This window comes from Chlorocebus sabaeus, chromosome 10, assembly GCF_047675955.1.
Source record: "Chlorocebus sabaeus isolate Y175 chromosome 10, mChlSab1.0.hap1, whole genome shotgun sequence".
In the NCBI taxonomy this organism is placed as follows: Eukaryota; Metazoa; Chordata; class Mammalia; order Primates; family Cercopithecidae; genus Chlorocebus; species Chlorocebus sabaeus.
The window spans coordinates 58944319-58967198 of NC_132913.1; the positions used below are offsets into that span (position 1 = coordinate 58944319).

Here is a 22880-nt window from a genome sequence, read left to right on the forward strand (position 1 = left end):
GTAACATGTCATCTGATACCTTCCCTTTGCCCCTCTAGATGCACTTTCACCCTTCTCCACCCTGATTTCGGCCTCAGGAGGCTGACCTGGGTGAATGGTCTCCTGTGCCTACTGGTTTCCAGTAGGGTTTGGCCAATGGGAAGTCCCAGGAGGAGATCAGAGTGACGTCAGGGTCACTTATTCCTTGGTTTCCTCCCTGTGAGGTCACCTGAGCTGCCTGGGTTCAAGACACCTCACACTGTGCAATGTTCTTGGGTCAGGTTTGTGTTACTCTCTCTCCCTTTCTTCGGGTCTTGGGGGTGCTGATGCCCCCGCAGCTGTGGGCTCTGTGCTGGTTCCCACAGTGTCACTTGTAGTTATCTCACACCATCTCATACCTGAGAGTACTAGTATTTTTCTATGATTTCTATGAGTTTTTGGAATGTCAACATTTATTTATTTATTTGATATGAGGTCTCACTATGTTGCCCAGGCTGGTCTTGAACTTGTGAGCTCAAGTGATACTCTTGCCTTGGCCTCCCAAAGTGCTAGGATTACAGGCATAAGCCAACACACCCGGCCCCTCAAAAATAATTTATAAGTAGCATCTTTATTAATTTAAATGTTTTGCTATAGAGCTGCTTGAAAACAATATATTGAACATCACTCCTAGTTTTCCTTGTTTACTTTGTTACAATGAGAAAAGCAAGATTACAGTTTGTGATGTCTTAACTATTAGAATCTAAATCTGTAAGGTCCAAAGCAACAAATACCATTATAATTACATAGTTATTCAACCAAAATTAATGACTGTTTCTTGTATACCTTCCATGTGCTAGATACTATTCTTAAGGCTGGAGAAACAGTGGTGGCCAAGCAAGATGAGGCATTTGCCCTCCTGCAATTTACTGTCCTAATCCAGGTACCTTAGTAATCTAGTATATACCTGAGAACAGCCAATTTTTTTTTTTTTTTTTTTTTTGAGAAGGAGTCTTGCTCTGTTGCCCAGGCTGGAGTGCAGTGGCGAGATCTCAGCTCACTGCAAGCTCCGCCTCCGGGGTTTATGCCATTCTCCTGCCTCAGCCTCCCAGGTAGCTGGGACTACAGGCACCTGCCACCTCGCCCAGCTAGTTTTTTGTATTTTTTAGTAGAGACAGGGTTTCACCGTGTTAGCCAGGATGGTCTCGATCTCCTGACCTCATGATCCACCCGTCTCGGCCTCCCAAAGTGCTGGGATTACAGGCTTGAGCCACCGCGCCCAGCCAGAACAGCCAAATATTAACACATGGCACAAATACTGTTCTTTTGAAACTGTGAAATTATTCAGAGAAACATATCTTAACCAATAAATTAAAATGATAAGGGAGCTGTTAATGACACACAGATAGCATCCAGAGATAGCTATGTGATGACCTTTCTGGCCGCAAAGTCCCAGAAGATGGAAGCTGGGACCACCCAACTCCCATCTGCTCCTGCATTCCTATTCCAGCCTCTGAGCTTAATTTGGCTCCCAGGCCAGGGAAATGTAAGGACTATGGGATCCAGAGCTTTGTGGCTCTGCATTAATAAAAGTGTTTACTGCTGGCCCAGTTGTGACCTTTTATCTTACTTGTAGCAAGTGACCATTTAGGCCATATTTCACCACATCCTGCTTGCCATCCCAGTTCCAGGAATATATTCCCCATCTTATGTCTCCAACCCCGGCATTCGCTCATTACTGCTTCGTTTCCCCACTAATCTGTTAGTTATCTGAGCTTGGGACTATCTTGCCTGAATTTCTGCAATGCCAGTCCCGTGGCTGGATTCTCACTTCCTGTGTTCACACTTCTCTCAGGAAGACCATCTGCCTAGATCTGATGCTAGGTTCACGCTTGCTACAGCCTGCCCATTCACACCACAAATGTCTTCCTGTTGCCTCCAGAAAATATGTAGGAGATGGAATCAACAAATGTGGAGGATATGAAATCTGAAATAGGATGATTTTGAAGATTGTGGCTTGGTTGACTGATGGTTTCATCAGTGAGGTTGGAAACAGGGGAGGAGGAACAGGCTTGTTAGGAAAGGTGACAATTCAGTTGTAGACATGTAGAAGTTGAGGAGCCTGCAGGATCTCCAGGAGATAGCCAGTGGAGAGTTGGATGCACGGCTTGGGAACTCAGGAAATGGTGTTACATTTGTGCGAATATTTCTCTGTGCGCGTGTGCACGCACACACATTCAAGCATATCCAAAAACAACATTTTAAAAACTAAAATTCTGACTGGGTGCAGTGGCTCACGCCTGTAATCCCAGCACTTTGGCAGGCCGAGGTGGGCGGATCACGAGGTCAGGAGATCGAGACCATCCTGGCTAACACGGTGAAACACCATCTCAACTAAAAATATGAAAAAAAAAAATTAGCCGGGCGTGGTGGCGGGCGCCAGTAGTCCCAGCTACTCAGGAGGCTGATGCAGGAGAACGGTTTGAACCCGGGAGGTGCAGCTTACAATGAGCAGAGATCCCGCCACTGCACTCCAGCCTGGGTGACAGAGAAAGACTCCGTCTCAAAAACAAAACAAAACAACCCTAAAATTCTGTCGGTGATCAAGATTTCTATATTTCTATACTTACGTATAGCTGGAAAGATCACCGAGCAAACCACAGCTCTTATTTTGCAAATCTGTGCATGTTGTCAGTCAACAGCTCTCCAAAATTAGAAGCTCATTTCAACATTAATGTTGAAAGTCTTAACCATTCTTAAATTTATCTAAAGTCAGTAAGGTCAAATGTTGAATAAATATTTATTCAATGAGGAGTATTACAGGTCAATGCTTCTAGCCTGAGAATTAATCAATCTGGGTCAGGTTTGGGCTTTACATAGGGTTTGTGGTTGTTTAAATATATTCTAGCTGCCAATTTTAGCAATTTTTATTTTACATTCCCACATTCAAAAGATGATATATTGAATAGTCAAGAGGAATTAAAAATATAATACAATATTTTATTCTACCATAAGAAACTAAATCAGTACAAGAAACTCTGGTGAAGAAAGAGTATCCCCCTACCACATTTTGGGGGTATATGCTCCTTTAACAGGGCACTCATAATTCCCATTATAGTTAATGGGAGCTGCGTGTGTGTGTTATCAAGAGCACAGGCTCACCATCTCTATCAGAAAATGATTCCTTTTGTGTTGATCTCCTAGCTGTGTTTTCATTCTACCTTTTAAAACCATTACACCTAACGGAGTTTTTTTTAGTGCATTATCAGTAACTTTAAGAAGCCATCATTATCTCCTCTCTCTTAACCACATAATAGGGGGTAGGAAAGTGAGAGTGCAGTATATACACCATGCTGAGTAGAAGGAACTTGCCTTGAATTTGTGAGCCCCTCAGCCTATTTTCTGTAATGCTCAGTGGCGAATCACTCTTAAGTGCTCCATCATTCACTAGGATATGTGCTTCATGCCAAAGGTTACCAGATTACAAAAGTATTCTAGGCTCAGAAGGGACTCATAATTCACCATCACCTTATTTTGACACTAAGAGAGAAAATATGTGCATCAAGACAAGTAGAGGTAATAATGAAAAAAAAAAAAAAAAAAAACCTATATTAAGTTAACAATGCAGCAAACACTCCAAAGGGAAAAATACAGACTAGAACAATAATAAGGATAATAGAAAAGTAATGCTGTTAAATTATCAGAGACTTGCTGGTCGGCTCATGAACACTCCCCTGAGTGAAGATAGTTTCTTAAAGAGCTTCTCTTAGACATGAGAGGAAATGGGAAAGTCAAGATAGTTTCCAAAGTTGGAAGAAAATATTTTCTTATGCCAATGTTTCTAAAAGGGTCAAATACATTTCCCGAAGGTGAAGTGGAAATATTTAGAAAAAAATTAAAAACACAAGTGACTCAGAAAGAGCTGTTAACATGAGAAGAACGAACAATCTTAAGATTCCACAGGCAATCTGGTAGAGACCTCGTGAACTTAACCAAAGTGAAATCTTAGAGGGCCTCTGATTAAAATGTGGAAAAAATAATAACGATCTAATATTTATGAAAAGGTCCTGGGAAATATATTCTTTGCATGGTAAGAAGGTCACAAGAATGTGTGTATTAAATTTTACATGTCATTTTAGCAAAGTTATAAACCAATCAAGTGACATTTACACAAGAACACTGAAAGTATAATTACTAGAAAGTTTCATGCATTGCTATGGAGACACAACTTTCTTTACACAACATAATTTCATTAAAAACTTGTATGATGAGGATGTATATAATAAGGTCATCAACAAATGGCTATAGATGCTCTAGCTGATTACTTGGGACGTACTAGAGTTCCTGGAATATTTTGAGATGCCTGAACTGCTGGGTAGCAGAATACATTTTTAACCCCTTCAAATTCCTTCCTCTTCCAATTTGGTGTTTGCTACATCTTTTTGATGTTTTATACATTTGTTTAAGTCCCATGGTTTAATAGCTACTTTTTTCTTAACTATTTTTTTAATATAACATACATACAATAAAAAGGACCCATGTTGAGGGTAGAGGTCAATGAAGTTTTACAGATATGTAAATGTGTGTAACCCCCACCAGATGAAGAAGTGAAACATTGCCAGCACCACAGAAGCCTCCCTATGTCTCTTGCCATCAATACCCCTATACCTCAATAGCCACTATTCTGACGTTTCATTAGTTTTACCTGCTTTTGCATTCTATATAAATGAAATCCTGCATTATGTCAATATATTAATTGTATTAAAATTTTGCAAACCTTGGCATATTGAACTCAAATGTAAATCCAGATATGAATTTGTTCAATAAATTCATCTGTATATATTTCTACCCTCTCCTACAAACCATTATAAGAATTTTTAAAATGCAAATTCTCCCTTTCGAAAACATCCTGCAGCACATATGCTTATTAGGATTCCTCCCCAGCCCTTCCAACTTAAAAAGTAGGAAGACATAGTGGTTTGAACTATGTAATGTCCAGGGTACAGTCTTTCTAATCAGTGCTGATAATGAGTTTCTTCAAAAAAGTGTTAAAAATAAAACAACAAAAACATGGGAGTTTTTTAGTTACATATTTTATATCTTAAAACATTTTTTAAAATTTTATTTATTTAAGCAACAGGATGTCACTCTGTCACCCAGGCTGGAGTGCAATGGTGTGATTATAGCTCACTGCAGCCTCAAATGCCTGGATTCAAGCAATCCTCCTGCCCTCAGCCTCCTAAGTCGCTGGGCCTACAAGTGAGTGCCATCATACCTAATTTTTAAATTTTTTATAGAAATAGGGTTTGCCATCTTGCCCAGTCTGGTCTCAAACTCCTGCGCTCAAGTGATCCTTCCACCTTGGCCTCCCAAAGTGCTGGGATTACAGGCAAGAGCCACTATACCCACCTAAAAGCTATATTATCCAGTCAGCATATTTAGTGGTTTTCAGTGGGAAGGGGTATCTAGTCTGTTTTACTGCTGTAGAAGTCTCACATAATCTTAACATCTCTCCAATCCATCTGTTTTTCTTAATTCTCACTGATGATGTATTAGTTCATGCATTTATAAATGCTGGCTCTACCCAAAAGTCTTCCAGTTGCATTCCCTGCTTCCAGTCTCTACCTTACCTCTTTTCTCCACCTCTCATCCCTCTAGGCAAGCTGTATCAATAAGGGTCTCAACAAGAAACAGAATTCACAAGATAGTTCATATGAAAATACTTTAATGAAAGGACGAGTTACAGAGGGGTGAGCAGGTAGTAAGGGAACAAACAAGAGATAATGAGGCACTCAGAGACTAGCTACAGAGGAGGTGTTCAAGAGATAAAAGGAGAACATAAAATCACCAGAGAGCCCAGCGAAAACTAGAGCCATGGAGAAAGAGCCATCTGGCAGGTACTATAGTCATGAAGGAACGAAGCTGTTGCTGGACATGTGACACTCAAAGAAGGAAGGAGCAAGGAAGAGACGCCCCAATTTCCCTTTCTACCCACCTTCTGATATCCTTGCCTTGGCCTTCTTTATGTCCAATCACAAGGCAGTCCTTAAAGAAACTGAGGTCAACCCTCAGAGGCATAGAGCTTAGCAGAGAAGGGCAGGAAATGAATCTGGGGGGCAAAGAAAATCACCAGCATGTTAGTCTTTCTCCAGACTACTTTGAAAGGTCAGCTACCTAAAATGCAAACCTTATCACACCATGCACCCGCTTAAAATCTATCAGTGGATTTACATAATCTGTAGGACTAAATCTAAACTGGGATGTGCGACTTTGCCCCTGCTTATGGCTTCATTCCCCAGTTCCTGTCTTAGCCTATGGCCACTGTGAATTATTTCCAGATTCACCAGCATTCTATGCTCTCACACCTCTGTCTTTTGTCCATATTTTTTTCTCTTCCCAAGGTACCTTTCTGAATCTGCTTGGTTAACTTCTACTCAGCCTCTGAGAATCAAAGACTTAGCTCTAGAATCACCTCCTTCCAGAAGTTTCCTGAAAAGTTTTTCCAGGTGTTTCTATGACTTCCTTACCTAATCCCATCATTATAGAGATGTGCCTTGAGTTATGTCCTGATAAACCCATTTTAAGTCGAAAATATATGTTGAAAATGCATTTTACTCTAATAAGCCCATCGTAATGAGAAAAAAAAAATTGTAAGTTAAACTGTCAGTCGCCATCCATAATTAGTTGAGTGAGTGTCCTGTCTTTCTCCCTTGAGAAGAAGGATGCACAGTTTTTGTTTTTGTTTTTGTTTTTGTTTTGAGGCAGGGTCTTGCTCTGTCTCCCAGGCTGGAATGCAATTGTGCGATCTCAGCTCACTGTAACTTCCGACTCCTAGGCGCAAGCCATCCTCCTGCCTCAGCCTCGTGAGTAGCTGGGACTACAGGCACACGCCACACACCCTGCTAATTTTTTAACTTTGTAGAGACGGGGTTTCACCATGTTGCCCAGGCTGGTCTCTAACTCCTGAGCTCAGGTGATCTGCCTGCCTCGGCCTCCCAAAGTGTGGGATTACATCCACGCCTGGTCCATTTTAGCTCTTAATACAGCACCCATCACTATTCCTGGCATATGGTAGGCAATCAATAATATATTTTTTTCAAATTAATAAATGAAAACTAAATATTAGGAAAGAAGTAAGAAAATAACATAGCTATAAAGCTCTTTGAATGTTAGGTTATTGGGAAAAGCTGTGGAAAGCCAAGGATTTTTCTTTCTCAAATTCATTTTTAGGATTTTTTTTCTATACGAAAGACCACAGATAATACAGAGAAAGGTAAGAAAAAGACCACAAACCCAATGACTTGGAATTTGAATCATAAAGGTTCATTCTAGACTTGGGCAATATCTAGAACTTCTAGAACAATCAGTTTTCTATAACATAGGAAAGATATTGCCTTGATGTTAGCTTTAACTCCTGCCAAATAATGCTTTAAATTATTTAAACTTTAAAAAGGTGTATCAACGCATACATTGCTGGTAAATTCATGTTCCAGTAACTTTTCTTTGTATGTTAAAAATCTAACTGTGGAAAACATTCTAGTTTGGTTTGAGAGTCTAATAGTACAAAATGCTTTATCTCCTAAAATTCTTTGAGAGAAAACCAAAATGCTACCACACTGCAACAAAATACTGAAGAATTATTTGCTATGTCGGTTGACATATTTTTATTTAGATTTTGCCTAAGATGCCACATGAAGCCTCTATAAGACATTTTTTCCCTAAAACTTACATACGTATGTACATATATATATGTTTTACATCCTAAAAAATCTACTTCGTGTCTTCACCAAATGTGCAGCAGTGTGATTCACAGGTTCACCACTGGAAAATAGCCCTTCTTAAAATGCCGCCAATGTTGGGTCAAAGATCTTACACTACAACACATACTACACTGTGAGCACGGATCAATAGACGAGAATACAGAGAATCTTCTCAACGGAAGAAGGCCTTGGAGTTGGAAACCTAAAGGAGGGGACACACTACATGTCCCAGCACACCTTGCAACGCCCAGCGACTGCAATTCCCAGAATGCACTGCACGTCGCACGCAGATTTTCCTTGTTGCCGGGGCTTGTAGTTCTTCCTGGTCGTGTCAGTTTGTAAGGCAAGGGCGGTAGTTGGATTCCTGGCCCGAGGATATTAGGCGTAGTTTTCCAGTTTTTGGCAAAGCGGAAATACTTAAGGCCCCTGGGTTTGCTGGGTTCTTTGTTTTATCTACCGGCTTCTGCTTTACGACAGGTAAGTCACGGAGGAGCTATAATTCCTCGTAGCAGGGCCCCACCTTTTATTTCTGGGAGCGACCTCGTTCTGGTGAGGATATTTGTCCCTAAGCTCTCGCCGTAGCAGCCGCCGCCCATCCCTCTTTGTGTGCTTTGGAAAGCTGTAGAGCTGGTGGTGGCTACAGTTGGTGTTGGGGGCTTAGGCGAGAGACGTTACCGGGAAGTTGCAAGCGGGAGGTTTCTTCCTTATCCAGTCACCTGGCAGGTGGGTTGACTGTTGATCCCTCAAGGCCTCCCCGCCTGTGTTCCACGTCGCAATTCGAAGGGCGGCTTGGCAGTTCCTGCTGACAGCCCCGCCCGGCCCGGCTTTGGGGAGGAAAGGCGGGGAGACCCGGGTGCCGTGACTCAGGGCGGCGCGGCGAGAGGAGTCCATTCCTTTCCCTTCTCGACCCTCCAGAGGCGGCCTGGGGAGCCTTGAGGCTTCTCCGGCGCCCACTGGCTTCTCCTGGACTCCGTGCCCTGGACCGCGCCTTCCTGGCGGTGACCCCAGGGGAGAAGGTGATTCCTTTTCGCCTTGCCCCATTTTACAAATTAAGTCCATCTGTACTTGCCTTGATAGGGTCTCCTCTCACCTTAAGTGTGATGGAAAGTCCCCGAACACGGAGGTTCTAGCACAAAACTCTAGAGTCTCTCTTGAGTCTTAAGAACGTGAACATGTCAGTCATGGAGGAAGGCTCTGGCTTCTGTGAGGATGAGAGGATTGGTCAGCTATAGTTCAGCTGGTCAAGACTTTGTTGTTGGGCTTTAACTAAAAATGCGCTTGTTTTAATATCAATTAGTGTTGGTATATCTATTTTACAGTTGACGTTGAGCAAAGCATAATATACCTAGCGTAGTATACAATTACGTATGGAAGTTCTCTTTGCCAGCCATTTGGATGGAGCTGTTTAGAGGTGTAGAAAGGGTAGAATAAGAAACACGGTCTCTTGCTTTTAGTTTGTTCAAACAAATACTGTGTATGTATTTCAGGGTCTGCCATGTCAACTTTTCATCCTTTTCGTATGCTTGAAAATTGTCAGTTCGCTTGCCAGTCTTAATGGAGTTTAGTAGCTGAAATTTGCTTTATCCATTTGTTAGTAGGTGAATTTCTCCTCTTGACTGACTTACCTTTATTCAGATTTAACAATTGTGCTTTTTAAGAGATTTCCCCTAACCTCTGGGAATACAAAACTGTCAGAGGTTATTCTCCTAGTTTTCTTGATCTAAAACATTTAATACTTCACTTGTACAGAGACATTGAAAGAGATTGATCATTAGGCAATAAGTCAATCCTGTGGAAAAGGTAACGAGTTCGTGGCTCCTGCCTTATGCTCAGCTGCTAGGCTACTTTAAAAAAAAAAATCCTAATTCATTGCTTCTTCCTAAAACTCAAGCTGAAGTAGTGTTAATGCAATTGGTTTTTGAAGCTCAGTTTATAATTCTGTCTACCGTATCTATTATTCATTAGCCAGTGTCAATTGTAATGTTAAGATACTTCTGCCGGATGTTGTGAAGACGACAAAAATAACTAAAAAACAGTCCCTGATTTCAAGTACATTACAATCTAATAGGGAACATTTCAGGTATGTCCACAAATAATTGTACTAAAAGTGCCATCACAAGATATAGGTAAGGTGGTGTTGTAGAGAAATACAAAGTCATTTGATTTGATAGCTAATGATGGTAACTCTGGCATTTTGCTTGTCTTTAGTATTACTACAACACTTTTAGAACTTACAGAAATTTTCAGTTTGACTTCCTATTGTTTTTTGTCAAGTTTCTATGAATGCAATAGAATTGGTAATAGTTTTGATCCCTGTCATATAGCTTAAGAGCTTCTAAATGCCAAACCTTGTCCTCTGTTTTAAGAGCCAGTTTTGACCTTTATCTTGGGTACCTACTATATTGTCATCAAAAACTTTGAGACATTGTGTATGCAAACATTAAAGTGCTTACTATAGGCTAGCTACTGTGCTCTACTCTAGGTAATATTATATATATTTGTTTATACATTTTTTAAGTCTTAGTAATAATATATATGCTTCCTTTATTTTATTTTTTAAAAGTTTATTTTTTAGAGATGCTCTGCTGCCTAAGCTGGAGTGCTTTGGCATGATCACGGCTCACTGCAGCCTTGACTTCCTGGGCTCCAGCAATCCTTCCAAGTAGTTGGGACTACAGGCACATGCCACCATGCCCCCCTAATTTTTTATTTTTCTTGCCTTTTTTTTTTTTTTTTTTTGGTAGAGATGGGGTCTTGCTGTGTTGCCCAGGCTGGTCTCAAACTCATGGCCTGAAAGCAGTCCTCCCACTTTAGCCTCCCAAAGTAAGCTACTGCCCAGCCCCATTATTTTAAAAGTAAGATTTTTGTGCTCTTTTGAGATAGCATTGAACTATATGGCCTTTTGGGACAGTTCTTTTCTTGGAACACTAGTTTTTTCAACTGTACTGCTTTTACTAATGTAACGATTACATGTTTCTAAGGTCACAAACATGTCAGACAAAAGTGAATTAAAGGCTGAGTTGGAACGTAAGAAGCAGCGACTGGCCCAAATCAGAGAGGAAAAGAAGAGAAAAGAAGAAGAAAGGAAAAAAAAAGAAGTATGTTTCATTTTTTTCTTAAATAAACAACATAAAGTAATTGTGTTTTATTTCACATATTTGTGTATTTACATATAGATTGGTGCAAAAGTAATTGTGGTTAAAAGTAATGGCAAAAACTGCAGTTACTTTTGGACAAACCTAATAATTTCAGGATACTTAAAAATCTGGCAGTTCTGACTGCAGACATAGCACTATAAGTGAATCTTGAAAGAAGCAAGATATGTGAAAATGACAAAACTGATAAAATATGATTTTTAAAAACAATTTCATATAGATTGATGCATTTCTAAAATTTCATTTATAAAAGTTCAGTTTACATATTTAGTCTTCTAGGAGTATATTTATTATAAAGTAAGGTGCATCTGTATTTTTTTTTGTTTTGGGGTTGTTTTTTTTTTTGAGACAGCGTCTCACTGTGTCACTCAGACTGGAGTGCAGTGGTGTGATCACAACTCACTGCAGCCTCAGTCTCCCCTGACTCAGGTAATCCTTCCACTTCAGCCTCTGGAGTAGCTGGGACTACAGGCACATGTCACTATGCTAGGCTAATTTTTGTATTTTTTGTAGAGACGGGGTTTTGCCATGTTACCTAGGCTGGTCTGCAACCACTGAGCTCAAACAGTCCTCCTACCTCAGCCTCCCAAAGTGTTGGGATTACAGGCGTGAGCCACCACACTCAGCCAAGAGGTCTATATTATAATAGCTCATAAATATGGTATATATGTATCATAACTTAGTTTGGACTTTGAATTTATCTGAATATTTTGCTAGTCTGAACTGCTAATTTGTAAGAATGGATAATATTAATGGCAAATAAAATATACATAATAGATGATTTAATTGACTAAGGAATTTGTTCTTATCTCTTATGAGTTAGTCATTGAAATATTTATACCGAGCAGTAGGTATGATGGTACCATAAAGGTGGACCAGGTACTTCTTTTGATTTTTTGTATCAGAAATATGCATCACATTATATACAGCAAATGTACATTGACCCTGAGCTGGAGACATTTTACTTGTTCCTACATTGAAATATACTTTTATCCCTATGGAAACTCTTTAGACATATCTGTGTACTTTTACTGCAGATATGTTTTAAATAGCTAGCGTAAGGTACTTTTTCCTGTGTGTCTTTAGGACCAAGTTTTTATATATGATAGCATAAATAATAGCCAAGACTGCCAGAACTATCTCTTGGGGACTAGGAGAAAAATAAGTAGTAGAAAAGTTGAAGGTACAATTTATGTGCAGCTTTACTATGATGCTGTAAAGGCCTGTAGTTGAAGAATTTGCTAGTTTATTCTGCACCTTTCTGTGATACATTATAAGAGGGTTGGAGCTTTACATTAGCTATTAGATTAAAAGCTGACTGGTAGAAGCATGATTCAGGTTGGCAGAGCTAGTCCAAAAAAAATGTTTATAACCCTAAACATTTCCGTGCTGAGAGCAGATTTCATTTTTGTTTTCTAATAATGGCCATAACTGGCAAAAGTGGCTTCTAAGGGATATCTATTGCATGATCCATACCTAATTTAAAGTTTATAAAACTATTGAGTCACACAGACCAATGGGAGAAAACAAAGTTTATAAAAATGTTATAAGAGATAACACAATAGTATTAAACTGTGAGTCTATTAATATATTTTTATCAACAGTGAAGCATCAGCTTGATACTACAACCTGTTTCGTTATTTTGATTAATTTTTCTGGTGACTTTTAAGTCAAAATGGTATAGAATGTTATGGCTAACAAAATTCACTCCAGACAATGTCTGAGTAATAGTTGTCTGGTTGGCATAGGGATTTGAGATTTACATAAAAAAACTTTTCCTTGGAAAGCTTATATTTTACTTGAGATGTCTTGGATGATCTGAGAGTATTGAGGTTTATCTAGTTTAACCAGAAGATTGTGCTAAAACTATAAATGGCTGAGATAAAAGCTGGCAAAAATTTTCATAACAAAATGTTTTGTGCTATGCAAAAGTGAGTTTAATTTTACAAAACCCAATCCCAAATAAAATGAAGACATTATACAGAAGTCTGTGATACTGTTTTTCAACAAATATTGTCATTTACTTAAAATTTGTTACCTCTTAAATAATTACACTTTAATTTTTTCATTGTATGTGATATTGTATCTAACCTTTTGTGCCACTTGGGGAAAATTGTCTGTTATTCCTGACCATAGACAGCAATTTCATACTGTAGATAATTTGAAGTTGACTGTACTTCTTGAGTGTATCTTTTAGGAAAATTTTTGTGGAAACTCCTTGATTACATATAAAATAGAGCAGTTTAGTACATATCATTTGGAGGTTATTTACTAGAACTCTGTTGAGAATGATTTTCATTTAATGACTATAAAAAAAACTTAACCTGTACTCAAAACTAAGTTCATGCCTTAAAAGTATACAGTGTTAGCATATTATTTAAAACATTTTTGCAAATAAGTGTTTCATACTATATGTAAACATAAGTTTTTAACCTAAAAATTTTAGACTGATCAGAAGAAGGAAGCTGTTGCTCCTGTGCAAGAAGAATCAGATCTTGAAAAAAAAAGAAGAGAAGCTGAAGCATTGCTTCAAAGCATGGGGCTAACTCCAGAATCCCCCATTGGTAAGGTTAAGAATATATCCATTTATAAGAGATAGGCATAGATTCTGTTCAGCTCAGACATAAGTGAGTGGGTTGATTTGATATATTTTACATATTTTCCTTGTGTCTCTAAAATTATTAGCCTTATAATTTATTTGGAATTGTCTTTTTTCCACATATGCTAGTACATGGTTATTTTATTTGTTCAAAAGAGCTGCAAGAGTAATTATTAACATATACTGGACTACCAATTGACTTCTCTTATTAAATCAGTAATTTATTTCAACAAACATTTGTTAAGCAGGTTTTGTGTGCTATACTGTGTTAAGCTCAAAGATAACTGGGATTCCTGATCTGAACTCTGTATTCCTTTCTGGAGATTAGAGAGAGATACAATCAAAATTATATTGTTAGTATGCAAAATATATTAATATTCAAAGGTACAGGATTGGAAGGATAAGCTTATAGCCTTCTGCTGTCATTGCTAATAAGGGAGATAATTTTGGTAGCTTATTTTGGCAGTGATTTGACTTAATCTTACTATTTTTCTGAGTTATTAATTTTGATAACTGTACTAGACAAAAAAAGCTGAAATAGTAGAGGTACACAGGCAATCCAGTTACATATCAGGAAAAAACGCTTACTTAAAATAGTTCTGTGCTGGGTGCTGTTACATAGTAGTTTAGTTTAACATGGCCTTTATCCTTTAGAGACCTAACATTTTAGGGCTAGTTTGTGGGCTTATTTTATCTAGTCCAGGGGACAAATACTGGAGATTGTAAATGCTCTATGCTTGTTGTGAAACTGCAACATGACTGTCCTTAGAGCTGATATTTCTAAAAGGTTTCAAGGTGAAAAGGCTGGCTACTCTTATGGTCAGCTTAATTATTTCTTTCAGCTCCTTTTCTTTTCTTGTAGAATTTGAAGACTGAAGTATATTAATTTATGTATTTATTCAATAAGCTTATGTTGAATATGCAATTTTAAGAGTAAATGAATCAGAACACTTTTTTCTTGTAACTAAACCAAGTTGCTTGTTAGGCTTTGTTTGAGTTACCTTTTTTTTCTGTGAAATGGCTTTTGTTTTCCTCCTATAGGGTTTTTTTTCTTTTGTATTCTTCTTAAGACTTTAGTTTCACTTGTTCATATTTCTTTTTTTCTTTCTTTTTGTTTTTTTTTGAGACTGAGTCTCACTTTCTCTCCCAGGCTGGAGTGCAGTGGCACAATCTCAGCTCACTGCAACCGCCACCTCCTGGGTTGAAGCAATTCTTCTGCCTCAGCCTCCTGAGTAGCTGGGACTACAGGCTTGCGCCACCATGCCTGGCTAATTTTTGTACTTTTAGTAGAGACAGGGTTTCACCATATTGGCCAGGCTGGTCTCAAACTCCTGGCCTCATGATCTGCCCACCCCCAAAGTGTTCATATTTCCTAATTTATGGCTGGGTTAGTTCTTTGTGTTGCTATGAAGGAATACTGAGGTTGGTAATAACTTATAAAGAAAAGAGGTGGCCCGGTGGGGTGGCTCACGCCTGTAATCCCAGCACTTTGGGAGGCTGACGTGGGCAGATCACCTGAGGTCGGGAGTTCGAGACTAGCCTGAGCAACACGGAGAAACCCCATCTCTACTAAAAATACAAAATTAGCCGGGCTTGGTGGCGCATGCCTATAATCCCAGCTACTCGGGAGGCTGAGGCAGGAGAATTGCTTGAATCCAGGAGGCAGAGGTTGTGGTGAGCGGAGATCTGGCCATTGCGCTCCAGCCTGGGCAACAGGAGTGAAACACCGTCTCAAAACAAAAGAAAAGAGGGTTAATTGGCTCATGGTTCTGCAAGCTTTACAGGAAGCATGGTGCTGACTTCTTCTGGCGAGGCCTCAGGAAGCTTCCAATCATGGCAGAAGGCAAAGGGGTGTCAGCATGTCTCATGCAGTGAGCAAGAGCAAGAGGTGGGGGAAGATGCCACACAGTTTTAAATGAAACCATGAGGGGTCTGCCCCCATGACTGAAGCAACTCCCAGTAGACCCCACTTCCAACACTGGGGATTATATCTCAACGAGAAATTTGGAGGGGATGTCCAAACTGTATCAATGGCCCATCTCCATCATTAATTCTTGAAAGACCATTCTTTAGGGTTTGTGTATGTGTCCCTCATTTCTCATATCTAATTCCATTCTCATTCCCACTAATGCATTAAGTGCCCACTTTTGCAGTTTTTTTTGTTTGTTTTTCGTTTTTTGTTTTGATTTTTGAGATGGAGTCTTGCCCTGTCGCCCAGACTGGAGTGCAATGGCGTGATCTCAGTTCACTGCAATCTCCACCTCCCGGGTTCAAGCGATTCTCCTGCCTCAGCCTCCCGAGCAGCTGGGATTACAGGCACATGCCACCACACCTGGCTAATTTTTTATGTCTTTAGTATAGACGGGCTTTCACCATGTTGGCCAGGCTGGTCTCGAACTCCTGACCTCATGATCTGCCCTCTTCGGCCTCCCAATGTGCTTGGATTACAGGCATTAGTCACCATGCCTGGCCCACTTTTGAATTTTTAACATACATCCTTCAGATTATCCTCTGTTTTTCAAGGTTTCACATATCTGTGTATACACACTTTATATACATAAATGGCATAGTGCTGTATGTCTTTTGTTTATTCCATATTGCTATATACAAATTTAGTATTTATTTCTAATATACTGTATCCTATTATGTACCACATTTTACTTATCCATTCCCCCAGTGATATGCACTCAGTTTCCTTTTGTCTCTTTGCTTTACCATCATACACAACACTGCAGAAAGTATGTATTTTTTCCCTTGAGGACTGTGGAATACTTTCTCTGGGGTGTATGCCCAAGAATTGACTGGCTGTGTTATTGTATATAAGACTTAGCTTAATTAGGTTCTGCATATCACTCTCCAGAATGGCTACAAAGTTTACCCTCCCATTACCAGTGCCTGAAAAAGTAACTGCTTTACCATATTCACGTCATGACTGGAGGTTATCCAGCTTTCTAACTTTTGCTAACTTGATGAATATAAAGTGGTACATCAAAATGTTTTAATATACATTTATCTGATTACAGTGAGATTGACCACCTCTTTATATATCTTTTAACCATTCAAGTTTTCCCTTCTGCGAATTGCATATTCATATCCTTCTCCCCATTTACTACAATTGAGGTTCTTTATCTTCTGATTTGTAGGCATTCTTTGTGTATTTTGTATATTTTAGGGAGGACTTTTGTCTGTTTTAGTCTTTTAAAAAACCCTTCTCCTAATCTGTTACCTGTTAATTGTTTATAGTATTCTTCATTGAACAGGATCCTTTATTTTGGTATGGTCAAATCCTTCATTTTGATATGGTCAAATCTAGCAATTACAGGCTAAGTATTCCTAATCCAAAAATTCAGCATTCAGAATGCCCCAAAATCTGAAACATTTTAAGCACCAACATGACACTCAAAAGAAATACTGATTAGAGAATTTCAGATTTCAGATTTTTAAGTTAGGATACTGAACTGCTAGGTATAATGCAAATATTGCAAAATCCAAAATAATCTATCACCTTTGGTCCCAAGCGTTTTGGATAAGGGATACTCAACCTGTATGACCCTTTTTTGTGTGCTTTTGGTCTTTTTAAAAAGAAATCCTTTCCTGTGTTGTGGATTCAAATATATTTTTCTGTGTTTTTCATATTAATTTTATAGTTGTACCCTTCACATGTAGATATTTGGGTTATATTTTTTAAAATATGAGGTGGGGATCCAACCTAATTTTTCTCTGTATAGTTAGCTAATTTTCTCAATGCCATTTATTAGTCTATCTTTCCCGCCCCGCTGAAGTCTGATGTCAACTTTGTCATACAGTAAATTCCCATATATTTCTGGGCATTTCTGGGATCTATTTGTTTGATTCTACACAACCTAGTTTTAATTACTGTACCTTTGTGTTATATTCTAATATCTGGTATAGAAAATCACCCCCTGTGTTCCTTTAACAAAATAGTCCTAGGTTCACAAACATTTTTCTTCCCCTCAAGAAATTTGGTTTGTTTCCCTCCAAAGTGTTGATATACCATACATACATTGCATTGCTATATGTTTTTATTTTTTGAATTTTTATTACTATTTTTTGAGACAAGGTCTTGCTCTGCCACCTAGGCTGGAATGCAATGGTGCAACCATGTCTTGCTATAGCCTCAACCTCCCAGGCTCAAGCGATCCTCTCACTTCAGCCTCCTAAGTAGCTGGGACCATAGGTGCACACCACCATGCCCAACTAATTTTTTTTTTTTTTTTTGGTAGAGATGGGGTCTCACTGTGCTGCCAGGGCTGGCCTTGAACTCCTGGGCTCAAGCGATCCTTCTGCCTTGGCCTCCTAAGGTGCTGGGATTATAGGCATGAGCCACTATACCCTTTCTAATTTTAAAAAATCTAGAATATTCTCCACACACATACTACTTTTTGCCTCATGATATCTACTTGTTGAAGAGGGTGGGCCAATTGGTTTGTAGACTGTCTCCCCTCCTGGGTTTGTCTGATGGCATTCTCACATTTAGCTTTTATCCCTTATATTTCCTTTGAACTAGAAGTTAGATTAAAAAGCTTGATTTTGATCTAATTCGAACTGTGCGTGGTGGTTCACACCTGTCATCCCATTGCTTTGGGAGGCTGAGGTGGGTGGATCGCTTAAGCCCAGGAGTTCAAGACCAGCGTGGGCAATATGGCAAGACCCTGTCTCTACAAAAAAAAAAAAATTAGCCAGGCATGGTAGCAGGCACCTATAGTCCCAGCTACTGTGGAGGTTGAGGTGGGAGGATCAATTGAGTTTGCAAGGTTGAGGTGCTGGCTGTGATCGCACTACTCAACTCCAGCCTGGGAGACACAGCAAGGCCCTATCTCAAAAAAAAAAGAAAAGAAAATAAGCTTGATTCACTTTAGGCTGAACTTTTTTGGCAAGAAAATCTCGTAAGTGATGTTGTGTCCTTCATATTGTATCACATCAGTAGCACATCTCTCTGGCTATTGAGCGATGCTGAGCTTCATTATTGGGTTACAATTGTGATAAGCTGATCTCTCCATCATAATTACCCCCTTGTGACTAATAGGTAATATCAGAGGGTGATACTTGGGCACTATGTGACTATTCATTTCTTTATCAGCCTTTTATCTGATGGTGTTAATACTGACGATCCTCATCTAAGTTATTTAATTAGGAGTTGCAACATTGTTTTTGTAATTCTGCCATTTGTTCTACGTTTATTGGCTAAAGTTCTTCTGTAAAGGGGAGCGTTTCCTCAATAACTAGGGCTTTTTGGTTACCCTAAATGGTAGAAAAGCAGGAGACATGTTTACTTTTTTGCTTTAGTTACTAATAGTCACCTCCAGGCGTGGCAGATGAGTTTCGCATGTATTTTATCTTTTTTATTTATTTTTTTGAGACAGAGTTTCACTTTGTCACCCATGCTGGAGTGCAGTGGTGTCGTTTTGGCTCCCTGCAACCTCCGCCCCTCCCAGGCTCAAGCAATTCTCCCACCTCAACCACCCGAGTAGCTGGGACTACAGGAACGTGGTGCCACCACATCCAGCTAATTTTTGTATTTTTAGTAGAAACAAGGTCTCACAGGCTAGGCGCGGTGGCTCACGCCTGTAATCCCAGCACTTTGGGAGGCCGAGGCAGGCGGATCACGAGGTCAAGAGATTGAGACCATCCTGGCTAATGGTGAAACCCTGTCTCTACTAAAACTATAAAAAATTAGCCGGGCGTGGTGGCGGGCACCTGTAGTCCCAGCTACTCGGGAGGCTGAGGCAGAAGAATGGTGTGAACCCAGGAGGTGGAGCTTGCAGTGAGCAGAGATGGCGCCACTGCACTCCAGCCTGGGCCACAGAGCGAGACTCCGTCTCAAGAAAAAAAAGAAAAAAGATTAGCTAATACTTTATTGAGGGTTTTTTGTATATGTACTAATGAATGAAGTTTGCCTTTGATTTTCTTGTACTGTCCATGTTCATTTTTCATCATGGTTATGGTTTTAAAATAAATTGGTCAGTTTTTGTTTTTGCTATTTTGTAGAATAATTTATAAAAGATGCCTGTTTCTTAAAAACTCGATAGATTTCCATTGTAGAACTGCCTTGGATTATGACTTTTTTCTACAGAGAGTAGAGAGCAGGGGTTATTCATTTGGAGTGTGTGTGTGTGCGCGCGTGCACGTGTGTGTGGCGCGGGTGGAGGTGCAGTTTAGAGACAGGGTCTCAGTCTGTGGCCCAGACTGGAGTGCAGTGGTGTGATCTCAACTCACTGTGGCTTCAAACTCGTGGGCTCAAGTCCTTCTCCTGCCTAACCTCCTAAGTAGCTGGGACTACAGGCAGGTATCACCATGCCTGGCTAGTTTAAAAAAATTTTTTTGTAGAGATGGGGTCTTGCTATGTTACCCAGGCTGGTTTCAAACTCCTGGCCTCAAGTGATCCTCCTGCCTTGGCCTCCCTAACTGCTCAAGTTGTTTAAATAGTTATGGTCTCTTCAGATTTTCTATTTCTTCTTATATCTGTTTTTTCTCCCCAAAATAACAATAAACACTTATTATCTCTCATAGTTTCTGCTGGTTAAGAATTTGGTAGCAGCTTAGCTAGGTGGTTCTGGCTCAGGTTTTCTCATTGGGTCAAAGTCAATATTTCAATTAGAGCTTTAGTGATCTCAAGTCTTGACGGAGGCTCGAGAACTTGCTTTCATGGTTTTTCATTCACATGGCTGGCAAGTTGCTGTTGGTTGCTAGTGAGACAGCTGAGTTCCCATCCTTGTGGGCCGCTCCACAGATCTACTGGAGTATCCTTGTAGCATGTTGGCTGGGTTCTCCCAGAGTGAACAGTCCAAGAGAAAAAGAGAGTTAGAAGAAAACTGTCCTTTTTATGACTCAGATTTGGAAGTCACAAAGCATCACCTTTGCCACATTCTGTCCATTAGAAGAGAAACACTAAGTCCAGCCCACATTCACAGAGAATTTACCCATAAATCAAAGTCACAAATTTTTGAGGGATTTTCTGAGAGATTTCAACATTTAAAAAAATTGTAGCCTTATAGGTGATGAAAGGCATTTTCATAGAGTTTTAAGCAGGGTAGTGTCTTAGATGGGTCATTAAACCAAACTACTGTAGAGACTAAAGACTGACTTGTTTAATCGTAGCTATAACCAGCTTTCAATTATCCTACTTTGTTTGTTTGTTTTTTTGAGACGGAGTCTTGCTGTGTCACCCAGGCTGGAGTGCAGTGGCGGGATCTCGGCTCACTGCAAGCTCTGCCTCCCGGGTTCATGCCATTCTCCTGCCTCAGCCTCCCAAGTAGCTGGGACTACAGGTGCCCGCCACCACGCCCAGCTAGTTTTTTGTATTTTTAGTAGAGATGGGGTTTCTCTGTGTTAGCCAGGATGGTCTCGATCTCCTGACCTCGTGATCCGTGTACCTCGGCCTCCCAAAGTGCTGGGATTATAGGTGTGAGCCACTGTGCCTAGCCAATTATCCTAGTTTTATAGCTTCTCTTAGGTGACTCTGATTTTTGAGAGTTGACTCTGAGAAAAGTTGGTTAAGATAAAAAATATGTCTTGATAAACCATTTGTAGCCAATAACAAACTGATTTTATCTTAATCGATTAGAACTCAAAAAAAAACTTTTTGCTGGGGGTAAATATTGTAGTATTAGTATTTTATTTTTATATTCATCTTGAATGGGCGTGTTTAGACTATAAACTTTAGAAGAGATCATTCCCTTGCTATTTTTCTTTTTTTTGGAGACCGAGTCTTGCTCTGTCTCCCAGGCTGGAGTACAATGGTGCGATCTCCGCCTCCCAGGTTCAAGCGATTCCCCTGCCTCAGCCACCTGAGTAGCTGGGATTACAGGCATCTTCCACCAAGCCCAGCTAATTTTTGTATTTTGGGTAGGGATGGGGTTTCACCATGTTGGCCAAGCTAGTCTCGAACTCCTGACCTCAAATGATCTGCCCACCTGGTCCTCCCAAAGTGCTGGGATTACAGGCGTGAACCACTTCGCCCAGCCCCTTGTTTCTTTATGCCAACTTTTTTTTGTTGTTTATGAGTGTAGATATGAGAGAGAAAGGGAGAAGGAAGAAAGATATCACTAAACCTCATACTGTTAGTTTAATGTTATTACTAAATTAAGCCATGGAGAGATAATTTAGTAAGTAGCTACTTTTTAAAATAAAAATGTCCTTAGTGAACATGATTGGCTATAGAAAGGTTTTGAAGAACATTTTATATGTGATTTAAACTTAGTTGAATATTTGGATTAGTTGCAAGACAGTGGGGAAGGTGGCATATTTTATTTCCAGTCATTTTATAAATAAATTATTAATAAAATTTATTTTTTTGCAGAATATATTTTCTGGCCTAATTTTCAACCAAGGTTTTTCTCAGTGGGGCAGAATAGTATCTTCCTCTTGATTAAATATTAGCTTATCTATTGTGAACTATTTAACTTCAGAGTTTTTAGCTGTCAGTAATTAAGAGTGGAGACTCAGTTCTGGTGAGGATACAGCATTGTAGGGAGCAGTAAGTAAATATGCTTTGAAAAACAATCCAAATGTCATTGCTTTAATTTATTTAGCTTATGATATCGAGTTGAACTTTTCAATAATGTGAAGGCATGTGAGATTGTGTTTATCAAAGCAGCTTGAGCTGATTAACAATCGAATTACCAGTTTCCTCAAATAGCTATAAACAGTGTTGACTGTTCCTTTCCAGAAAAGGTTAACACTGTGTTTAGATGTAAGAGTTTAAGTTTCTAAGTTAGATCTACAGACGTCTTTTCCTTTCTTTGAGGTTCTTATTTCTAAACGATTTTTCCCTTTCTTGTTGGCAGATTTACCATTATAATGGAATCTGTGAAGGGTTAAAGGCTTTCTGAAGATCTCATTACCTTTAGAAAATTAGGCTAAGTGCATGTCATAATCCTTAAAACATATGCCTACAAGTCCAGTACTTATTTATAATTTGGCCTGAAAAACACAGGATACAGATGAAGGCAATGGCTTTCAAACCTTTTTTGACAGTAAACCACAGTAAAAAATCTATTTTGTATCATGACTCAGGATGGATACTTGTTGTTCTTTTCAATATAGAATGTACTCCTTGAGTATTTATTAAATATTTTTAAATTATAGTAGTATAAAAACACTGGGTTTATTTTTAAAAAATCAATCTATTGTTTTCCTAAAGTGGATTTTTTTTTCCTACTAAAAAGAATTTGTTTAAAGAAAAAAGAGATACAGCTAATCAAACCTCTCATAACTTTTCTTTGCTGGTAGTTTTTTGTTTTTGTTTTTGTTTTTTTTAACAGAATCTCACTCTGTTGTTCAGGCTGGATTACAGTGGCACAAACTACAGCTTCTGCCTCCAGGCTCAAGCAATCCTTTCACCTCAGCCTCCCGAGTAGCTTGGACTACAGGCTCACTCTACCATAG

At 39.3% G+C, this 22880-nt stretch overlaps 1 protein-coding gene across 9 annotated transcripts in view; it reads left to right on the forward strand.

Annotated features, from left to right (window-relative positions):
- Nucleotides 1-7974: 7974 nt before the first annotated feature.
- Nucleotides 7975-22880, forward strand: part of DYNC1I2 (dynein cytoplasmic 1 intermediate chain 2) — a 60694-nt gene continuing 45788 nt past the window's right edge. For 4 of the 9 annotated variants that reach the window (XM_038001925.2, XM_007965350.3, XM_007965352.3 and 1 more), the window contains exons 1-3: nucleotides 7975-8195; nucleotides 10700-10816; nucleotides 13320-13437. In XM_038001925.2, the coding sequence (XP_037857853.1) occupies nucleotides 10709-10816; nucleotides 13320-13437 (226 nt within the window). In that variant the 5' untranslated portion in view covers nucleotides 7975-8195; nucleotides 10700-10708. Of the gene's footprint in view, nucleotides 8196-8265; nucleotides 8735-10699; nucleotides 10817-13319; nucleotides 13438-22880 lie in introns of those variants that run through there. The other 5 variants (XM_007965345.3, XM_007965349.3, XM_007965351.3 and 2 more) reach the window with 2 other exon arrangements.